Source organism: Pholcus phalangioides, unplaced genomic scaffold (assembly GCF_987345545.1).
Source record: "Pholcus phalangioides strain wild (caught in Gottingen) unplaced genomic scaffold, Ppha-v1.0 ptg000011l_1, whole genome shotgun sequence".
Classification (NCBI taxonomy): Eukaryota; Metazoa; Arthropoda; class Arachnida; order Araneae; family Pholcidae; genus Pholcus; species Pholcus phalangioides.
The window spans coordinates 33,473,443-33,496,687 of NW_028301604.1; the positions used below are offsets into that span (position 1 = coordinate 33,473,443).

At 37.8% G+C, this 23,245-nt stretch overlaps 1 protein-coding gene across 1 annotated transcript in view; it reads left to right on the plus strand.

Annotated features, from left to right (window-relative positions):
• kra (basic leucine zipper and W2 domain-containing protein kra) overlaps positions 1-23,245 on the plus strand; it is a 236,988-nt gene that overhangs the window by 35,082 nt on the left and 178,661 nt on the right. Inside the window, exon 3 of the mRNA XM_089239488.1 lies at positions 19,400-19,576. Within this exon, the coding sequence (XP_089095614.1) occupies positions 19,400-19,576 (177 nt within the window). The remainder of the gene's footprint in view (positions 1-19,399; positions 19,577-23,245) is intronic.

Here is a 23,245-nt window from a genome sequence, read left to right on the forward strand (position 1 = left end):
AAAAATACCAACCTAAATTACATAATTACAGGCAAAACACTATGCTAACATATCACCTGGTATATTAAATTTCCCATTCAAAGAAAAGTTATCGACAGCCAAATCAGTATCCTGATTTTGTAAGTATCGCGAAATTTCAACACTGCTTCTGAATTTAGTTCCTTCGGGAGAGTAATAATAGACGTCTATTCGAGGTTCTTTTTTCCTCTTCACGAGAACCCTTTGCCACCCTCTCTGAATCGGAACCAAAAACCTAGAGTAACCGGCGGAAGATTTAATGAAATTCGTTTTTACCAACTTAAGAGTGGTGTCTTCCTCTGGATTTCGCCGGTTAAAGGACGTACTAGTGTTAGTGCAGTTAGCACTATTTAAGGGCGCTTGTGAAACATGATGTCGACTCGTATTACTGGAAGTGTGCTGTTCAAGGACATCTCAGGTGACTGCGGGACAGTTTCAGGAACAATTTGGTCACTACTAACGAATTTTTTCAAGTCACAAGCATTGACTTTATAAACATTATCATTGGACAAATCCACTATCAGGTAGACAACAGGTGAAATTTTTTTCCAGGACCCTACACGGGCCGTCCCATCGTGGTTTCAACTTCGCCATAACATTGCCCTGCGCACTAGAACGGAAATGCATTCTCCTTAATACCAAATCATCCTGATTTAAAAGTATACAATAATCTTTTTTTGTCTCCTTTGTTGTTTTTTTGACATTTTTCTTAACTTGCTTAAGTAAGGTTTCGGGCAAACTCACTTTTTCCCAAACCGGTATGTCCATAGCCCAGTCAAATGGTAAAACTAATTCTCTACCAAGAAATAATTTAGCTGGTGACTGACCCTTAGTTTCCGAGGGAACCGACCTAATAGCAAGACCAAAAAAGGTTAAATTTTTGTCCCAGTCTTTATGTTTATCACCAACATAACAGGAGATCATCTGTTTAATTGTCTTATTAAATATCTCTGTAAGGTTTGATTAAGGATGATAGGGGGTTGTGAACCTTTGCTTGACCTGGAGAACTTTACAAGTTTCCCTCATAAGGTTTGATAAAAAACAAGAACCATTATCGGAAACTAATCTTTTTGGAAAGCCATATCTCGTACAGTACTTATGAACAAACTTTTTAGCAACTGCACTTGTCGTAATTCGTCTTAGTGGAAATAACTCTACCCACTTTGTGAAATAATCGACGACTAACGTCAGTAGCCCGACCTCTGGCCAGTTCTCGTTCGACAGCCGAAAGACCCCACCCGTCGACTGCCGAACTAAATGAACATTCTGGCCCTTACCGGTTTGCCAGCGGGTCCTCGGGTGGTTTCCGGTAACTGAGAGGTCCCTGGAGTCTAAAATAAGAAGGAATTTCCCACATAACGACAAGATCACCATTAACGTAGAGGGATCGGATCCCGATACGTTACACACCCACGCTCTTTAGTTTGTTTCTTTTTTTTTCCTTTCACTCTGTTTTTATGTATGCAGACCTGCCAACTCTCCGGATTTAGGCGGGAGACTCCTGATTTTTCATCCTTCCTCCCGCTCTCCGGATTTGTCAATTTCTCTGGATTTTTGCAGAAAATTAGATTTCACGCGAGCTTTCGTGTAGTCATGACTTCAGTGACTGCCATCGTCGTTAGGGAAAACACCCATAGAGGACAGCCGTAAAAAAAGTCTTGGTGACCGCATTTAAGCAACTGGCAAAGACGTGATTTTGTTTACGTAGCATTTATCGGCAATTATTTATCAGAGGCATGACCTTGGTACAGGGGTGCAAGACCTGCGTCAAACTGCATCGAAACGGTTCTCTTGCTACATGGTGTGCCAATTCTTGTTTGTGGTTCGCGGAGGTTTCGCTAATGCACTGTAGTGCGTCAGATAACTGGAATTTCGGAAAAAGAAGCGTGAAAATTTTGTTCACGGGACGCGTTCTTTCCGAGACACTGAAAAATATATGGAGGGGGACACTTCAATTTTTTTTTCACTTCCCACCATCTACCACAATCGCGTTATCTCGTGACCTTGGAAAGTAGTTCTACTACCTTGAAGTATAAAGTCCTTTACTGTTATTGGTTAACTGGCGGGCTATCAAAGTCCCTGAATAAATATGCAGAATTTTAAGATTTCGGTGTCCGTTTTTTCTCCTGCGGGTTATATACTGAAAATAACGGTAATTTCGCGGCTGCCAACCTGTGTTCAAAGACGGCATGCATCGAAAAGGGGGATTGGTTTACTCGTTTAAATTACCGACATTTTTCAAAGATCGTTGGGAAAAAATGGGATCTGTATAAACTCCAGCTAAAATATTCATATTTTTGTCATCTAGCCATTATGCGCATAGGCGGAGATAGACTTGGAGGTCTAGGGGGACACGATGATGATGTCAATTCATATATGCATTAGATCAGTCAACTTCACCCCCCCCCCCTATCTCCGCCCAGATTATGCGGTTGTGTGGTTATCATCGGCGGTTGCCGAGCGTGGCAATTTCACATTGCGAAAATCCGGATTTGGTGAACAGGGAGTCTCGAGGAAAAAAATTTCTACCCATACGGAATCTATTTTCGGCGCTACTGACGACGTTTTTTTTTCTTGTCAAAAAAAAGCTTTTTTCACCCTTTCAATTCCATTTGGCACCCCTCCTAGAGTGGCGCCCAATATGACCGCACGGTCTGCTACTGCATTGGTGGGGGAGGGGCATGCGCTTAACAATAGTCAAAAGGCAGGAGTTTGCACTAGGAGCATGCCCATTTTACATAACTTCTGTGAGATACCTTTTTTATATTAATGTCCTTTTCCAAAACATGTTTGAGAGAATGAAACGTTTGCACCCTTTTCTTGTTTTTCACACTTCCTCATGTATTGTTGGGATGTTGCTTAACATTGTATCACCAACAGAACTATCTATTATGTGTGATCAATGGGTTGCACTACAATGCAAAGAATTACAAGAAGTGAAATCAGTTCAAAGAATAGAGAGATAGATATTGGGCAGACATATTCAAACTTTGTAACCTTGAAAGCAGCCCAAAGTTCAAAATTTTGCCAGTTTTGGTGAAGGCTTTATTTTTGGCACATAGTAACGCAGACAGTGAAAGAGAGTTCATTGTTAACAAATAAATAGAAGTCTGTTCGAACATGAAAAAAAAACCTGCCCATCCAATGCTTTAATGGAATAAGACATGTAAAATCTTATGTTCAAGGGCATGAAAAATTTGAAAAAAATTGTCATTGAGATGCTGAACTTCTGAAAGCGACTTGTGATTCGTAATCTATTAACATGCTATATTAGGTTGAAAAATTGTTTAAGTAAATAAGGTATTTTTTTATTTATATTTTTCTCGTTTTCTTGCATTTTGTTTTTAAATTTAATAATTCCTTTAAATTCTTCGAGAAGCTAATTTTTTTTTTTTCACAGAAACCCTTATTATATTCTGCACGTAATTTTTTTTTGATATATCAGTATGAATAAGATTTTGGTGTTCAAGCAGCACAGATTCTGGGTGCCTAGGTTTTTAGTACGCATGTTGCTTAATTTGAAAAAAGTCTAATAATTTTTATTAGTCATTTCAGTAATGCATGTTTTAGTAATGACAGATAAAGATAATTCAGAGAACATTTCAATGGATTTTAATTTGTGAAGGAAATTTATTTAGAATTATTTGTTTCAACCATTTTTTTGGCAAAACTTTTGGCATTTCACAGAAAAATTACTCCGTATATTTGCAGATATAGTTTGTTTTTAGTTCTGTTCTATTTTTAAAATTTCTGCTCCAAAAATGAAATTTGCTGCTCCGAAATAGATGAGGGGCACTTGCACCCCTGCTTGGTAGCCAAAATTCCTGTATAATTGTTATTGCATTCCATTAACAGCCGTGCTGTAAATAAGAGTTTTTTCATCAGTAGCTTTGTATTTTTAAATTGTTTCCTCCAATTAAATATGTCTTCAGAAAGAAAATATAAAACTTTAAGCTATATAGAGCTTTTAAGAGTTTATATACCCAAGATTATCAATCACTGATAGCATCCACGAAAGGAAACTTGTTTTATGAACAGTATATGTAGATGTGATTTCTCTATTCTGCATGGAAAGACTGACATGGAATTATATTCAGCTTGGGGGGGGGGGCAATGCAGAACTTGTCTTGGGGAGGGGGAATGGGACTTTTTCTTAATTTTGATTTTAAAAAAAAATTTGAAAAACTTTTTTTTTTTGTGAATTTATTTGATCGAGTCTATGAGTGTCGGGGGGGGGGGGGATACCCCCCTTCTGGAGAATCTCCAGATTTCTGGATTCCAAAAGTTGGCGCGTCTGTGTATGTGCGTGCTTGTTGTAGACGAAGACGGTCATGTAGAATCATCCTCCTTACATAGATGAGTAAAATGTCAGTTAATTGCTATGATTTAATACTTTCCCTATTGAGAATCTCCTTCCTATCGAAAGAACCTCTAACACAATCTTTGTCTGGGAATTGGTAACGACCTGATCTAGGGTCTTAATAACTGTGACAGTGAAACACCAACCGATAGGTGTGCTGGTCCAATGTTGACACCGTTTAACATGATGCAACAATAACACCATGGACAGCTCAACAGCTGAACCTGTGAAGCAGGGCTGTCGTTTCAACTTTTTCTGGGGGGGGGGGCAAACATTTTTCAGTGGAGGGCAAAGCACACGTGCTCAATGTATGTATATATATATTTGTATATATATACACCATTTTTAGTGTATTTTCAAAAGCCGGGGGGGGGCGATGTTTCCCCCCCCCTAAATGACGGACCTGCTGTGAAGCATTAGCTGATCCATAGACTGGTTCAAGGCTGATGCAGCTGTAACTGATCGATGTTACTGATGACCTGTGCCAGTTTCCACCATCCCATTTCACCTGGTTACCCCCTTCACCAGGAGTCGACTCACCTAAGACTTTAAGCAAACCATGTTGAATGGAATATCATTGAATTCTATACCTTCACCCCCCCCCCCCCCCAGATTATAATTTTAGATGGTTGATATTTTCCACATATATCCTTCACGATACTGATTGTTGACTTAATATCTACATCTTATGCTCCACTCCTTTAGATCTCAGAAGTTATTAAAACGTTTTTGTCTCGCAGTGGTCATTGCTATGGCCGCAATAGGAGTGGGTGTGGGGTCTGGTTCCACGGACACTGAACGAGAAAAGGTGCCGAGTTCACTCTTCTGTTCAAAAAAATGGATGCTAGCCCCGGGTGATAGTAAATTTTCGTTCATATTTGCGGCCCGGGTTGCTACATATCGTGATCAGATCCAAAACCAGATGGGCTGTGCCCAGGATGACATTTTTGATGGGATGGTATATTTAAGAAATAGCAATAAATTCCTTTGTAAAATTATTAAATTTCAATCAAAGAGCAGTAAAATTATGTTTCTTGAGAAAAAAAATCTTATTTTGGCCTTGGTGAATAGGGTGCTTCGTGGTGAATTCACTATTTTTGTTCATTAAAAATTACGGGAGGAGTCTGTGCTAACGTGATTTTTTTCGAGCTAAAATAGGTAACCCTGACAGAGAGCAGCATCCATAAACTGTGTCAACCGCAAATTTTTATAAACCATGTTGATTCAATTTTTGTGTTTGTTTTATCCTACTTTTCCGTATTTCCTGCTATATTTCTATTGATTTTTGCGCATTGCCACATATTAGGTTGATTCATATTATAAATTATATATATTTTTTTGTAATTTTTTATGTGCTCTGTGTCAGCCATCTTGAATTGACCATTGTGAAACGGTGATTTCTTGGCACGGAAAAAAGTCGCCACGTTGGTGCTTACAAGGTTCATGAGAAATTTACCGGAGAAAGCTGCGAAATCTCTTTTCTGTTAAAAATTACAGGGGGGGGGGGAATTATGCTTGTTCTGGGTGATGGAGTAAATGTTTTTTTTTTTTTCAGGTGTATTTGTATGTTGTGTGTAGAGAAAAATATATTTACAAATTTCAAAAACCAAACAATTTCGAAACTGGTTTATTTTCTCCCTCACCCTAGGGCAGTATTATTTTGGTTTTGGTGCCCCCAGTAATTTTTAACAGGAAAAGAGTTTACTCTCCACCCCTCCCAGTCCAGCCATAGGTGGAAATAGATTTGAGTCTTAGGGGTGCGGCACGATGATGTATGTCAATTCATATATTGACATACATCAGTTGGCTCTGCCATTGATGGGGGGGGGGGGGTTGGATTGCCACTCCCTCAACGTATAATTATTTAAATAAATAATTAAAATACTTGATTCAATTTAATTTAAATACATAATTTTTTAATTTAATAATTTAAAATGTCAAATACTATTGTTACTTAATTATTTACAATAATATTGTTACTTAATCATTGTATTAAAATTCCTAGTAAATATTCTAAAAAGACTCGGCAAAAGAAGTCATCTCAGAGTATGTTGAATCAAATGGAGGTAATGATCAAGAGTGAACTCAAAAAGAAACACTTATGCTAAATTAGAAATTCACAGCAGACAAATACTGTTGCTAAATATGAAATGGGTAAATTTTGGTAAAAGAAGCAAGATCAAATGTTTAAAAATGTTTGAAACCAAAGAGAACAAAAGCACAACTTTAGACTTTCATCAGTGGTAAAAACAGAAAAAAATTATTACTTTTGTAATAAATGTTTCAAGTCTCACGAGCCTGTGGCCATTTTATTTTTTAAATTAGTGATTACCAAATCTCCAAGCTTAATTTAAAAACACTCAACTGGTTATTGTAACTATTGTAAGCATTTGTTTACATTTTTGATTATTATAGTTAATGCAAAAATAGAAATAGTCCTATCAAGAAGTGTCTAAATTTTTTTTATGGTATAGATATTAAGAAGAAAAAGAAGTTTTCTAGAAAGTTTTATCTATTTTGTGCCTGGGGAGACATCCCCTCCCTTCTGAGCTGAGATAAGTTTTTTGGAGTAATAAGTGATAGGGTGTACGCTATATACTGCATATATGTACATATAAAAACCGTGCATTTTGTTTACTGCCAAAATTTTAAAGTGCTACAAAACTGATAAATGCTTTTTCCTGCTATAAAAAATCCTTTTTATTTTCCACCCCTGCTGTTTTTTTGCCTACGAATGAAAGGCTTTAGCGATTTATAACAATCTTGAGCAACATTTTTCTTTCTTAAAATTGATTGCCATAAAGTACTAAGTTGTTCTTAATTTTGTGTTCAAAATTAGGCATTTGTGTAGTGGAGCACAATCATTTCACTCAATCTCTTTATAATCCAATCAAAATGAAGTATTTTTTAGAATTTTTAATTTGTGAATTAAGAATTTTTTTCGATCTTTTCATTTTACTCCAGTGTTACATAAGTTGCATAATCAGGATGTTCTGTTAATGGACCGACAAACTCAGGGTTGTTAGTAGACATCAAGAGGAACAACAGTTGCAATGGAACATGGTGTTGCAAACTACGTTGAGAGGTTGAAAATCGCGAAAAACGCATGCAGGTTTCGACGTCACGCTTCTACGACAAAAAGTACAATAACAATTACAAAAGATTTATTTGATTAATTATTGTAAGAGTTGTTGGAAGTGGCGGCCGCTGATGTCATTGCACAATCTACAATGGCATTAAAATGATTTCCGGACCCTCGCCCGCGTTCGAAGATACCGTGTATGCTTTTGATGTCTGCTGCAGCGACGACAATCCGCGCTATGAGATCCTCTTGTGTGTCTACAGGTGTCGCATAAACTAGTGATTTGAGCCGACCCCATGAAAACCCACGAACGCATTCAGCGATCAACTGACATCCATTTTTCGTTTTTTCACCCGACATCCATTTTTCGTTTTTTCACCCTGCATTCATTTTTCATGATTTTCACCCTCTCAACGTTTGTGACACCATATTTTATGTAATTTTTGTTCTTCTTGATGTCTACTAACAACCCGCTGAGTGTGCCGGTCCATTAACAGAACACCCTGTATGTACCACCTTCCACTTGCAGTTTATTTTAGGTCAAAAGGAATGTACAGCCATTTCGGGATATGAAATTGGAGATGTGATCAAACAGTGAATATAAGAATTATTTGTTGCTCTTGCTTAGCTCTTAATTGTGCTGTAATGGCTCAAAGAGTTAAAAAAACCACATCTGTCGGAACATATTATATATATACATATCCCGAATTGGCTGTACATTCAACAATGACATTAAAATCTTTTAATGAACTATTCAAACATAATCTGCAAAAAATATTTCACGATTTAAATTGTTTCAATCCAGACTATCACTGCTAAACCATATTTTGAAAATGCAGAGATTTGAAGTAGATGTTTGAGACAAGAGCTGCATTTATGACAACAATCCCATTTTATTTTTTTTTACTGGCCCAACCCAACAAATACACATAGAAAAGTCCTTTTGACCTAAAATAAACTGCAAGTGGAAGGTGGTACATACAGGGTGTTCTGTTAATGGACCGGCACACTCAGCGGGTTGTTAGTAGACATCAAGAAGAACAAAAATTACATAAAATATGGTGTCACAAACGTTGAGAGGGTGAAAATCATGAAAAATGAATGCAGGGTGAAAAAACGAAAAATGGATGTCGGGTGAAAAAACGAAAAATGGATGTCAGTTGATCGCTGAATGCGTTCGTGGGTTTTCATGGGGTCGGCTCAAATCACTAGTTTATGCGACACCTGTAGACACACAAGAGGATCTCATAGCGCGGATTGTCGTCGCTGCAGCAGACATCAAAAGCATACACGGTATCTTCGAACGCGGGCGAGGGTCCGGAAATCATTTTAATGCCATTGTAGATTGTGCAATGACATCAGCGGCCGCCACTTCCAACAACTCTTACAATAATTAATCAAATAAATCTTTTGTAATTGTTATTGTACTTTTTGTCGTAGAAGCGTGACGTCGAAACCTGCATGCGTTTTTCGCGATTTTCAACCTCTCAACGTAGTTTGCAACACCATGTTCCATTGCAACTGTTGTTCCTCTTGATGTCTACTAACAACCCTGAGTTTGTCGGTCCATTAACAGAACATCCTGATTATGCAACTTATGTAACACTGGAGTAAAATGAAAAGATCGAAAAAAATTCTTAATTCACAAATTAAAAATTCTAAAAAATACTTCATTTTGATTGGATTATAAAGAGAGACGACTCTGAGCAGTGGATCACTCGGCTCGCGGATCGATGAAGAATATATCCTATGTTATTTTAGTTATCCTATGTTATATTAAAAGATTTTAATGTCATTGTTGAATGTACAGCCAATTCGGGATGAAATTGATATGAAATTGGAGATGTGATCAAACAGTGAATATAAGAATTATTTGTTGCTCTTGCTTAGCTCTTAATTGTGCTGTAATGGCTCAAAGAGTTAAAAAAACCACATCTGTCGGAACATATTATACAATTCTAGGTATGCGAATTAAATTTGTACTAGTTAAAAAAAAACCTTTGAGTATATTTTTTATACCGTGATTCATAGCCATAACATGAATGAAAAATCCACTAGAATGTGAATGGGGCAAATTCTCTCAGCATATTTTATTTCATTTTTTCTTCTTTGAGTGTGAAAACTTTTTTGAAAATTTTCCTGCTTAAATTGATTTGGAGATGGGTTGTGGAAAGCAACACGGGAAAGGCATTGCAACTGTTACTTAAAAATGACTTACTGTGTTACTCTTTTCATAGTAGCCGAAAAGCCCTGTATAGTTTTTTGTATGTAGTTACTCTCACACGTAGTTGTTGATCAATTTGAGTTATTCAAAACTTTTCTGGTTAGCAGAATGGGTTTGAGTTTAATTTAATTATTTCACACTTATGTAAAAAAAAGCAATTTAGAAGAGTTCCATTGAAATGCATAGTTTAGTAAAACCTAAATTCAATTTCAATTCATTCAATTTGGTGATAATCAAAATTCATTGTCCATTTGGTCTGTTTCTAAAAATATTTTGGTCACTATTTTCACTTGTTTTGAGGCCATGATCCATGCTGAGCCCTGTTAATGTAACAAGGTCGGATAATCTTTAATTGCTCCATGAAAGTACAGAATTTTTAATTAAAATCCTTTTTTCCTGGAATCTGTTAACATTTCATTGAGCAGACAAAGGGGGTAGAAAGATCAATAGAGAGAAGCATTACTGCCAGTCAAGCAGCTTGTTAAATCCTTTATCAGTACATATTTTCTCTTTCTCATTACAACCTACCAATACAAACAATAAATGTAGGATACAATGAATATAGGAGTGGAATAAACAACTATATAGGTTTTTGAAGTGTATCACAGAATGGGGTGGGACTGGAGGAAAATATATCAATTCCTGCTCATTTCATTGGTTTTGGCAAGTTGGTGCTACATTCTTTCTTATTGCAGTACTGGTCACTATCCTAGACTAAAATCACCATTTACACCTCAGTAGTTTATGTATTTATAAACATAGTTTATAAACATTATGTATTTATATTGTCTTTTTGCTAAATCTTCAAATTGATAAGTAAATTATAATTTTTAATCACTCAGTTTTTGATTAAAAATGATCAGAAGAAAAAGGGAATATATTGCATTATTTCCTAGAATTGAAAAGTGATTGCAAAGATTTAGCTAAGTGCAAAATATGTCATGTGCTGCACGAATGAAAACACATATTGCCAGATGCAACTATGAACCTTCAACTTCTGTATGTAAAGATAGTGGAATTTCTCTTCACACTCTAAGCACTGAAAATCATGATTTCCAAGATGAAGAAAATCCATCAAGAAATTATAAATCAAGTAATTTAAAAGTATTCCACAGCCTTTACATGGATATGTTCAAAAGACAAGCAAAAGTGAAAAGGATAAAATTGATGAAGCAGTTGGGAGGTTCTTTTTTGGGTGTAATATTTCCTTTTTGGTCGTGGAAAATTATGTTTTTAAAAATATGTTAAAAATGTGTTGCCCAGGATACAGCCCACCGTCTCAAAGCTCTTTCAAATGACCTTTTCACCAGCAGTCATTGTGGGATGGAAAAATAAATGAAGACTGTATCCAACAAAAGTGACTTTATGTATATTGCTCCAACCATCTGTTAATGATCCAATTACTGCAGCTTTTTTATCCAGATCGAGAAAACTCTTATCTCGTGCATGCAGAAGATTCTAGAGCAATAAAGAAAACAGCTGAATATTTAACTGAAATATGCAGAAACATATTAAAAGACCTGCAAAGCAAGTTTCAATGTCAGATAAAAAGTGTTGTAACAGACAATGTAAAGAACATGGGAAAAATGCGGCCTGAACCAAAAGATACTGATGAACTTATAAATGTATGGATGTTCTGCTCATTGGCTGAATCATCTTGGTCCAAGGCATAACACCATCGACAGTTACAAAACATGTGATTGAAGTACAAAAGTACTTCAGGAACCATCATTCTCCAGGTGCTTGGCTCAAAGAATGTGTAGGTTACGTTAAACCACAATTACCCTGCAGTACTCGCTGGAACAGTCAAATAGTTTGTTTAGAAACTTTCATTAATAATCACAGTTGAATGAAACAACTCCTCTGTGGTATATTTTTTGCTTATACACTATCTACCAATAAGTATTTGGACACCTGTGATAGAAAAGAAAAACTAACTTTATTCAAAATCAATAGTAGGTAGTCTCCACGAGAGGCAATTACAGCGTGAACCCTCCGGGGCATACTTTCCACAAGTCCTTGTGTGACGGCTAGTGGTATTTTCTCCCACTCGGCTTGGAGAAGACATGTCAGTTTCTTCACTGATTTTAGACTGGTAGGGCACCCCTTAATTCGGCAATCCAACTCGTCCCAGAGGTTCTCGATAGGGTTCAGGTCTGGGCTCTGGGCAGGCCAGTCCTTTCAATGAACCCCATTGGCACCATAGCAAGTCTTGGTTAACCTCGCAGTATGACAGCTGGCATTGTCGTCCTGGAAGTAATAGGGGTCCACCCCGTAAAACTGCCACAACGTAGGAAGCACATTGTCATCCAAAATAGTGCAGTAGGCATCGGCGTTGAGCTTACCATGAATGGGGACCAAGGGTCCCAGTCCACACCAGGATAAACATCCCCAGACCATAATTCCACCTCCGCCGAACTTCACTGTTGGCACAATGCATTCTGGCAGGAGACGTTCTCCGGGCAGACGCCAGACCCAGACCCTGCCATCCGAACGGTAGAGGGTGAACCTTGATTCGTCGCTCCAAAGAACTCGTTTCCACTGATCTATGGTCCAATTTCGATGTGCTTTGCACCACATTAACCGAACAACGCGGTTGGACTTTGTGATCAAAGGCTTATGGGCAGCAGCACGACCATGAAAACCAATCAGATGTGCTTCCTTACGGATGGTATTCATTGAAACAATACTCCCGGATGCCTGTTGGAAGTCCTGGCGGATGAGGGCCATCGGTTGGGTGCGGTTCTTCCGAATTTCTCTGGACAGCACCCGTCGGTCTCTATCTCCCAGTTTCGTTGGTCTGCCGACTCGGGGCAAATTCCAACAATCACAGCTCACCTTCCACTTCTTAATCACATAGGCCACTGTCGATTTTGGGTACTTCAGCTCGCTAGATATGTCCCTTAAGGATCGGTCATTTTTGTGATACCCGATAATTATACCTTTCTCGAAATCAGAGAGCTCCGAACTGCGCGGCATCTTGCAGGCGACTAATGCCGGTGTTGTTTCCTGCACGATATATACCGGCGGAGGGCGTGACGTATCTCAGGACCGCAGATATCGTCATTTGCATAGGTGTCCAAATACTTATTGGTAGATAGTGTAGAATTCTCCTCCTTGCTACACAGTTCACAGACATTACAAGACACCACAAATGGGTAAAATTCAAAGAGAATTGTTTTTCTTTGTATTTTTTTAGTCAGAGATGGGTTGGAAATTGATAATATTCAAAAAGAGCTATAGAAATTTTTGACAGTGTGAAATTTATATAGAACAAGTTTCTTTGAGGTAAGCCTGTTACCTCTGTTGGCCTGGCAGTAAAAGATACTCTATTAAGTGCGAGATGATTTTTTTCATGACTCCCTCCAGAGTGCGTCATTTCTAAAAAATATTTCAAAGCTTCAAACTTTTTTTTTTTAAGCTCTTTTCAAGATCTCATGGGAAAACTTATTGCAAGATTCTAATCTGATAAATTAGAAGTTTCAGCTTCCGCAAAAAAACTTCTTGAAATTGATCTGGATTGGGAAGCTGCCCCTGATTTTAATTTTCCTGAATAATCAGTCAACATGTTTTTCTTTTGTTTTTGATCTCACACCCTTAAAATGCTCTTTCGCACCCCTGGTTAAGAACCACTAATTCTAGGTTTTATGACTGATGCTACCCAATAGCATTAGATTGTCTTCTGTATTTTTAGGACATGTAGAGGCTTAAAAGATATTTACAAAGAGCTAGAAATAAAAGTGTGCTTCCTTTATCAAAAATTGACACTGGCATTGAACAGTAAAATGTAAACAAATCCCTTTTAAAAAAAGATCGACAGCGCAGTAAAACCATCCAGTTCATCTGGATTTATTTACATTAAACCTTGCAACTTACACATTTTGCTCTGTGATTTTGAAAGTGGTCTCGAAGGAGCGTCATTCTTAAAAAAAAACATGCCTTCGTAATTTGCTGTGTATTGAGGAAGAGTTTACACTCTGGACTCTGGAAGACTTTCCTAAAGAATAAATAAAATAACATATTGTGGGGATAGAATTATCTGTGGTTACAAATACACTGTTTTGTTCAAAAATTGTTTACCAAGTATGAATAGGGAATCAGAAAATAAGTGTCAGAGAATCTAATTTGTTTTAAATTTGATCAGAAGATATTGAACGTGCTAAGATTTTTTTTAAATGAAATGTAAAATCAATCGGAAGGGAATTTATAGATTGATTTATTGCTAAATTTATAAATGTGTTCCTCCAACTGGTAATTAAAGTGGATCTTGTAACGTTTTTCAAAAACTGTCATAAAAACATTATAAATAGGAAAAGGCTTTAAACGGGAAATCTTAATGAGAATTACTTGTTTATTTATTTTAGATTTATTACATGTTCGGAATTCCATGCATTAAATTCTCAGTGCTAATGAGCTTTTTTGCAAGTTTTTCCTTCTAGTAGACAAAGAAAGTAAATGAACCTTTGGATAGAACATGTTTTTAGAAATGAATTTTATACTTGATTCACACAGATACCTTCTCCTAACCAGAACATGACCCACCTCTTAGGCCGAACACATACTGGGGAGACGACAAAGAGAGCGATTTCAAAAGAGAAAATACATCGAGATCAGCATCGATGTCCCGTAACATACTGAGGAGGCAGAGGAGAGCGAAAATGACCGCAGGCGTTCTGAAGGGTAAAGAAGAAAAGCCTTTGAGCGGGAAACATGACATCTCGCCAACTAGTAACCCTACAAGCCTGTTCATGCCAAATCAATCAGTTTGGCAATATTGGAGGATTCCGATAAACCAGCGGTTCTCAACCAGTGCCCCGCAGATCCCTTAGGGCTCCGTGCAAACTGCCAGGGGTTCCGTGGCCACTCGAGGAAAATAAATAAAAAAAAAACAGTAAATTTGAAAAAAATAATTAATATTTTTGAATAATAAAAATAAGTCAGAAACTTTCATGAATAAATAAAAAAAATAGGCGTCTGGGGCTCCGCCATAGAAATTACATACCGGAAAAGGGCTCCGTGGGTCAAAAAAGGTTGAGAAGCGCTGCAATAAACGCGTTAATCCTCAAAAGACTACAAGTCCTGTTTATATATGTTTTTAATGACTTCTTGTATCAAACCGTTGTTTCGAATATTATTGCACAATATGTATAAAGATCGAAATAATTATACTTCAATCAAGATAGAGAGACAATACAATTAGTTAGACACTGAATAAAAATACATGCCTACAATCCACAGAAGCTAATTTCGATAATTTCAAAAGAAAATATCACCGTTAATGAGATGAAGTGAGAAGTTATCCATACACCTCGATGATGAAACCGTAATTTTTTTATGGCCAGCGTATCATTATGAAAATGATTGTTATTAGCGATAAATGTATACGTGGTCGTTAAGCGCAAATTATCAGTGTGGATCCATTATTTATGAAATCCCAGAATTACAGATTCCTCCTATATGCAGGGCCGTCTTAAGAGCATCGTGGGCCCAAGGGCCAAAGGATTTTTCTGAGGCTCTACAAGGCAAATTCCCGAAAATCTCAACCACATCTCACTTTTGTGAAGCCTTTTTTATCTTGAGGTCCCACGGTCCTTGCCCTGGTGGGCCCATGCCTTACGACGGCACTGCTTATAACCGGCATGTTCTGTGCATAACCAATTTCAATGAACGCACGGATGCTGCAATCAACTGGTTTCGATTTTTTAAGAAATACAGAAATATGTATTGTGTGTGAGATGTTCATTATTTGCATCAGAAAAAAATCTTGTGTCTCTTTCATAACACACGACATTCCAATTCAAATCCACGGAAATAATAGATACAGTATTCAGTATAATAAAATAAAAGAGAAAAAACAGAAACCATGTTTCGACAATGTTAGTAAGCGATGAGCAATCATCACGGTGTTTATTCGTTTTCCTAAAAAACGGGATCTCAAACATTTTTCACCCGCGTCACCCATTTCCCTTATGAAGAGCCATTGGCATACGCAAAGGGGGGATTTGGGGTTCTAATCCCCCCCCCCCCCCCACCTAAGCCAAGATTATAGTGTTATTTTGCCGGAAAAAACGTAAAACCCCCAGAAGGAAAAACAAATTTGAACCCCCCTCCCCGAGAAAATTCTGCCGTACGTACGCCTATGTGAAGAACAGTTGTAAGCAAAGCATTTCTTTGAAAAACCTTTGTCAGGACCACTGCGAAGCTGCACCCCTGACGAAGGTTGGCGCGCACAGTTTGAGAACCCCTGCTAATCCATCAACGTATTGACAAATCAAGGGGCGCCATTCGAGGGAGGGGAGCTTTTGAAAATACAATAAAAATTTTATATGCACATACAAATATATATATATACTAGGGGCTCTGTGCCCTGCAGCCTTTGGCGGCCACCCCCCCCCCCCCTCTCATAACAATATGTCTTGTTTATTTCGTCTCACTTCATCAGCGTTACGGAAAGGGACATGTGAAAGCACCAGCTTACTGAAGAAGCGAATTTTACAATAATAAAACAACATAAAACAAATGTGATTCATCAAGTACCCCCAGAAAACTTGCCTATGGGGTCCCCAGACTCCAATTCGCTGAATTTTAGCGGGGCCCAGACTGGATTTATCTCGGGCTATCGATGTGTTGCAAATTTCACAATGTTAAACGACAGAAAAGAATGAGATTCATCCAGGGCCCCCAAAATGAAACGGTCCTCTGACTCGGAGCTTGTCATACATCCCCCTGTGAGTGCCATGGCAAATGTTCATTTGTATTCATTTTACCAACAAATAAATTCCAGCCCCCCCCCCCTCAGTTACTCGTGCGCTATCGCAAATTTTTCAATGTTAAAGCAGCAAGAAAACAACGAGATCCATCAAGGGCCCTGGAAATCAAACCTTTTAACTTCCCCATTAAGGTATACGTGCAATCCCCCGGATACCCCGACCCTGTGTGTTGGGAGCACTGGTGTTATATGTATATTATACCTCTCGACATGCCCCCCCCCCCCCACAAACAAGGGCAGGGCTGACAGGGGCCGGAACGATTCTTATCACTTTTTGATTTTTCACACTATAAATTAACCATAGAGGGCCCCTGAAAAGCTGGTTTGGGGGCTCGCCATCTATTCCAGTCTAGGCGCCCTACTGTAGGATGTGGGAGCCTCTCCGTAAATGCACGTAACTTGGTCCCGATGGGTTAAATGGGTCCCGAATATGGTAGAGTTAAATGAATACTTGACCCAAAATCGTAACAGATTTCCGCCACTCAAAATACGTCACCCACTTCCGTAACATAGAATCGTCACTAATTTCGGTTGTTTAGAAACGGGCACTTTTCGAGTTTGTGTTTTATATTATAGAGTAGATATACATACATTGAGTTCATGTGTGTTTTCTCTCTTTGCCTTCCCCCCTACCCTGGAAAACGTTGAAATGACGTTCATGGAAAAATCTCTACAAATTTTTTTGTTGAAATTCTAAGAACATGTTCAGTATTGAGTAGAAAATTAGTGTCGACCAGCAATTCTCAACCTTTTTAGTATATAATTTCTACGACGGAGCCCCGTACGTTACGTTTTTTTTTTTCATTTGGTCATAAAATTTACTGGTTCATTTTACTTTCATCGAGTGAACGCGGAGCCCCCTCAACCAGTGCACGTGGAGCACTGGTTGAGAACCGCTGGTATAGACAGTACATAGATAGTTTTCTTTGTAAAAGATTTTTGATGTCTTTGTGGGGAAGAAATGATTTTTCCGCCCCAGCGACTGCATAATGATTTATAGTGGTATATAACTTATGATCTTTTAGTGGTTTTCCAGTTTCCGACAAAAATTTGCCACCCTTTTCATTTTGCAGCCCAGGGCAAAGGCGTGGGCATGAAAAACATTGAGAGGGCTGAAAGTTGCCAATCGTTCCGTGGTGAGCCTCGAGCCCGTATGTAGAAGGGTGCAGTGCCCCGCATTATTTATTCATTAATTGGGAAGGGGGTTCTCAGCCCCCTAACACAAAATTTATTGGGGGGTTGAAATAGCCCCCCCCCCCCCCCCCCGCCATGTTCTGGTGCCTATGTCCCATGGCAGTACGTTTGTTATTAAAAACTATTCAGGGACAATTGAAAAGATGAAATTTAAGGGATGGAATTTGCGCCCCTTCTGATACTACGCCCGGGAAACCACACCCCCTCCCGCTCCCTTCCTAGTTGCAGAACTGTTCGTTCGTCAGAAGGAAATTCTCTTGCACATAGTGTAGTTTTCCCATGCAAAAAGCGCAATGGGATGGGCGTAAATTTGCGAAATATCTATCTCGTAGTCCCAGTAAGATTTTGAAAAATATTCACGTCTAAAAAAATGACGGGGTAATTAATCCGTAAAATGCTACCACAACAATTGTCAAACTTTTAAATTAGGATAGATTGGGTTAAGCACAATGGGAATCGAAAAGAAGAGAGAGCGCCAAAAGTGGAAAAACATCCGAAAACCCCCTCCAAACCAAATGGGTGATGATGATGATGATCCCCCTCAGAAGTTCTCTTTTTTTTCCAAGAGAGTGAGGAGAAAACTGACCAATCCCCAAATAGCGTCTGATTTTACCTCGCGATGAAAACAAACCGGCTTCAGAGAGTCGCGTACCTCTTGAGCCGCCTCTTTCTCCTCCTCGTCTCGCTGCCCGAGTATGTGAGGCGTAGAACAAAACAGTATATTTGTTTTCGCCGCTATTTCGTACCTCTCCGCTCACATCCCCAGTATGTGTTCGGCCTTAGTCTCAACGAAGAAATATAATCAGTTGATCAAAGACCTGGGGCATGCTGGAAGAAAATTCATAGAAATACCAGTGCATTATGGGGGCATAACTTTTTTTTAAGAGAAATTTTTTTTTAAAAGAACCCACTTCAACTCAAAAAGGACCCAAGGTAAATTAGAGTACAGCGGCATCTCTGCTGTATGTGTTGTAATTTTATATCGCAAAATGTTCTTTAACTAAAGATTTGGAGCCTTGCATTGATTTGTAAATCAAGGTATCACAGTTAATAGCAGCAGTAGACTTCGTTCTACATTAGATATCTCATCTTTTTACAATCATAGAATCTTGAGACCTGTCTTCATTTTTTTACATGTAATGTTTTTTGGATTTGGTATATTCTTTGAACAGTTCGAAAAAAAATCATTAAATATCTGTGTAACTATATGTAAGAAATATGGAAAAATCTCTGAATATAGGCCTAAGAATCAACTGTTTATAAGAATTTGAATGAATGAACCAAATGAGGAGAGGGTCTATTGGTCAAATCACTTTACAGCAAATTTTTAAAAAATTATATAGGTTTGCTATCTTGTAGCATGCAAAGAGTAATATCCCCAAGAGCATTTATTTTTGTTGTATAACAACTTCAAAGCTGTAAAAAAAAGAGAGTTTTGGTATACTGAGGAAAAACTTTTATACTCCAAACTTTCAGACTCAATTCTTTTCAGAATCTGATTTTGGCTTTTAAATGGTTTTACCCCTGGACCTTTCAATGAATGTTACTTTTATCAGCAGCAGCTGTTATTGATTTAAAACACAGGTTGTTTCAACATAGCCTAATTGTAATTTTTTTATAAACTTTTTTCTGTGGCCATTAACCGCACTCTCATGTTGAGGCCTCTGCCAACATTATTGTATAAATAAATAAATAAAATTTATTATTGAATTTTTTGCATTTTTTCAATGTTAAAATTTTATGCTTTTTCAGATGAAAAAGAGAAATACGACCCTGTTGGTTTCAGAGATGCAATTGTTCAAGGCCTTAATGAAATTGGGACTGACTTAGAGCAAGTTTCAAAATTTTTGGATACTGCAGGGTCAAAATTAGATTACCGTCGTTATGGCGAGACGTTATTTGATATTCTTCTAGCTGGTGGAATTTTAGGTGTGTAAATGTTTTTCAACTTATTTTTTGATTCTCTATCAGGTCGGTAAAAACACTTTTTTTGACTTGAACAATTTTTTTTATTCAACAGGGTTCATACATATTCAAAAACTCGTTTAAAAGTTCTAACTTTTTATTTTCCTTCAGGAAGAGCCTCTGGAGTTATAAACTTCTTACTTTTTACAGCCAATCCTGAAAAAGTCTTCATATTTTTTTTTTCTCTGAAAGGATGATCTTTCTTATGGCCGTATTCACCATTCTGTAGTTACCAGAAGAGTAGCGTAAGACATGATAAAAGGTAAAAGCTGTAATAAAAGGAGATCTGTATTCTCCATAAAAAGTTACCCAACTCAGTAAGCATTGATGCTGATGATGCTTCTCATTTGTCGAAGAAAATCACATGTTAAAGTGAAAAAAAAAAAAAGAAACTTCCACTCCTCGTTGTTTTTGCACGTGAAAAATTTTTTCAGCCATGGACAAGAGAGAAAAAAGTTCTTGGCTGTGGAAAAAGAAATCTTGGTCGCTCTTATAAGCAAATTCAGCGATATTATTGAAAGTAAAAAAGGAACATGGTTTTCAACCGTCAAAAAGAGAGTGCTTGGGAAGGTCCTGAGAGAAAAATTTAATGCATTGCCAGGAGTGTTCCCTAGGATCACCAAGCAATTGCACAATCTGTACTGCAATATGAAAAAGCAATTGTTGGAGTGTGTTGCGGAAGAAAAGAGGGAACACTTCAAAACTGGCGAGGGTGCACTGCAGGAGAGGATTATATCTATAGGTGCCTGTAGAGTTTCCTTACCAAACGCAGCTGATTCCGACACTGACTATCAGCCTATGCATGTTGAAGGTAAGAAATCATTAGTTTAAACTTTTGTTCCCATTAATAAGCAACATATGAAAATTTAAAAATTTTGCTCAGAAACTAAATTTTGTTTTCTTTACAGTGTCTTTCGCAGAATCAGAGGAGGCACAATGTTACACCAGGGTGTCTACCATCACGAGAAAGTCACGAAGTCTTGAAAAAGTGACAAAATTTGAGTGAAGGTCAGATTTTTTTGATTCTCCAGAGATCTTTTTTTTTTTTTCTTTTTTTTTTCCCTCGAAACTTTAGGCTTTGAAGAAGTTGTGGCATTCAATGTTTATTTTCTCTTAGGTTTTATTCTTTCTTTTTTTTTGCGTAGGAGGGATAGATGGGTGAGTAGTAACAGAAAAGAAAAATGCCAATATGTAGCCAGCTTCCATTGGGGTAGACATTATATTGGTGGGGCAAAGAAGCTATTCAGACTTAATGAAGAAAAAAAAAAATTTTTTTTTGCTTGTCTGGACTTTCAACATCTATAATATTCCCCCTAAAGCAGTCCTGCAGATCCTGTTCTCAGAATCACATGGTAATTCCTAGGGGGGGGGGGGGACGACAGTAGCAACACCTTCTAAAGCAGAACACTACCTGCTTTAGAAGGTGTTGGCAGTAGGAAGTCCTCTTGGGAACACTATTGGTTTTCAGTAGAGAGGACATGATCTTCCCCCACACTGTGGAGCAGGGCTGTTGGATCTTCGGCGGGTCCACAAGCCAGAGTTTTCTTTGGGGGGAGCAGCTCTGTAGTAAATGTATAGAATGAATAACTAAGGTGATTGTCCTGGGCCTTGAGGCTGCAGTCCCTCTCTTGTGGGGGACAGGTGAGAGGACATTAATTTTTTCCTCAGCAAAATTTTTTTTGGATGGATAATGGACAATTTTTAAAATTTTTTTAAATTTATTCATTTATTTTGATCTCGTCGATATTTACCTAGCTATACAGGGTTCCCAACAACCTGGAAAATCAGGGAAAATGTTAAATATTTGTCAAAAGTCAGGGAAAATTTTTAATATTTGGGAAAAGTCAGAAAATCTGAAAGGAAAAAAATTAGAAGGGGATGAGTTCCCATTCCAGTGATTGGTCTTTACTTTTTTTCTCCATAGAATATTATTCTCTCCCAGATGATCTGAAAGAGATAAGGAAGCCCTATCAACAATCTTTATCTTCATTTTCCTCTGGATCCCCTACTGAGAGACACTGGTGTACATGAGCAAAATGTCTTATCTGTTGAAGGGTGAGATTTTTTATATACTGGAAACACCAATGCTGGTCAAGATCACTGAATCTTCTTTTTCAGTGAATGGATGAAGGGGGAATCTAAGGAAGAGACCCTCTTTTCCATTGTTAAAAACAAAGCCAATACCAGCTCTAATTTTTTTTCTATTTCTTTCTAAGAAAATGTTTTATCCGGGGGTAATTCAAATATGTGACCATGAGGGAGGGGGAACTACCTGAGGGCATAGGCGTAAAGTTATTCAAAATGTTGGGGGAATGATTCAATGTAACGAAACCTCGTTTATACGACGCGTCGTATCAACTAGGTCTGTATGCTCGTACGAGTCAAGACGTCATATAACAGGGTTCCCAGCAACCTGGGAAGTCAGGGAGAATCAGGGAAAGTCAGGGAATTGGAAAATGGTCAGGGAAAATATGAAGGAGAAAAAAAATCAGAGGATAAATCTACATTCAAGTGGTTCACTTTTTTCCATGGAAGATTATTTTTCAGATCCTCAGAGGGAGGAAAAAAATCCTTATCAGCATTTTCCACCAGATCCCCTACTGAGAGAAATGTGTTATCAGTTGAAGGGTGGGATTTTACATACTGGAAAACAATGTTGGCCAAGGAACAATCTGCCCTCTGAGTAAATAGATGATGATATCTGTCTAAAGAGGAGACTCACCTTTCCATTGTTGAAAACAAAGCCAATACCAGCTCTTAACTTCTTTTCTATTTCTTCTGAAAAAACATTATATCCTCTTGCTTTTTTTTCCCTGCCTGTGGGGTAGAGAACCTTTTTATGTTGAAGAATGATTTGAATTCAATTATCTCTGTGTGAGATTTCCAAGGAAACTGGTATTGTGTGCAAGATCATATACACTTTGATTTGGTGACAAAATATTAACATTCTGTCTGTAATGTGTTTTTCAATGGTATATTATCACAAAATGTTATACATTCGGCCCTCCCCGTATTCGTGGTTCCTGTATTTGTGGGGTTTTTTTTCTTCATTGGGATTTTTTTTTCAGCAATGTTCAGCAATCGCCATTCACATGTTTTGTTTACAAGATTTGAGTTGTGCGTGTTTAGAATGGCTCATTTGTCTAGTGTGCTACTGATAATACTCTGAAAGGAGGAAAAAAAGTGAAAACTTTACAAGAAAAATTGAATATATTGGCTATGCTTGGCGAAAGTAAGTCAATTGCTGCCGTGGCTTGCCATTACGGAATCGACGAATCTACTGTGAGATATATCAAGGAAAGGGAATCTGAAATTCGGTCAGCCGTGGGTGTAGCTGCACCTGTGGCAGTGAAAACTTTGCATCGCCTATGCAATCCATGTGTTTCTCATACCGAAAATGCAGGTTTTTTTTCCTAAAAAGTTTAGTAGCAGACTTTAGTTTAGTAGCAACACTTTTCCTGGATTGGTTTAAACAATGTTTCATTCTAAAAGTCCGGAAGTACCTTGAGAGTGAAGACATGCCATTCAAAGTTCTTTTGATACTGAATAAAACTCTTGGACACCCAGATGTCAATTAGTTCAAAGTTAATGGTGTGGAAGTCTGTTATATGTCTTTTAATACAACATCTATCA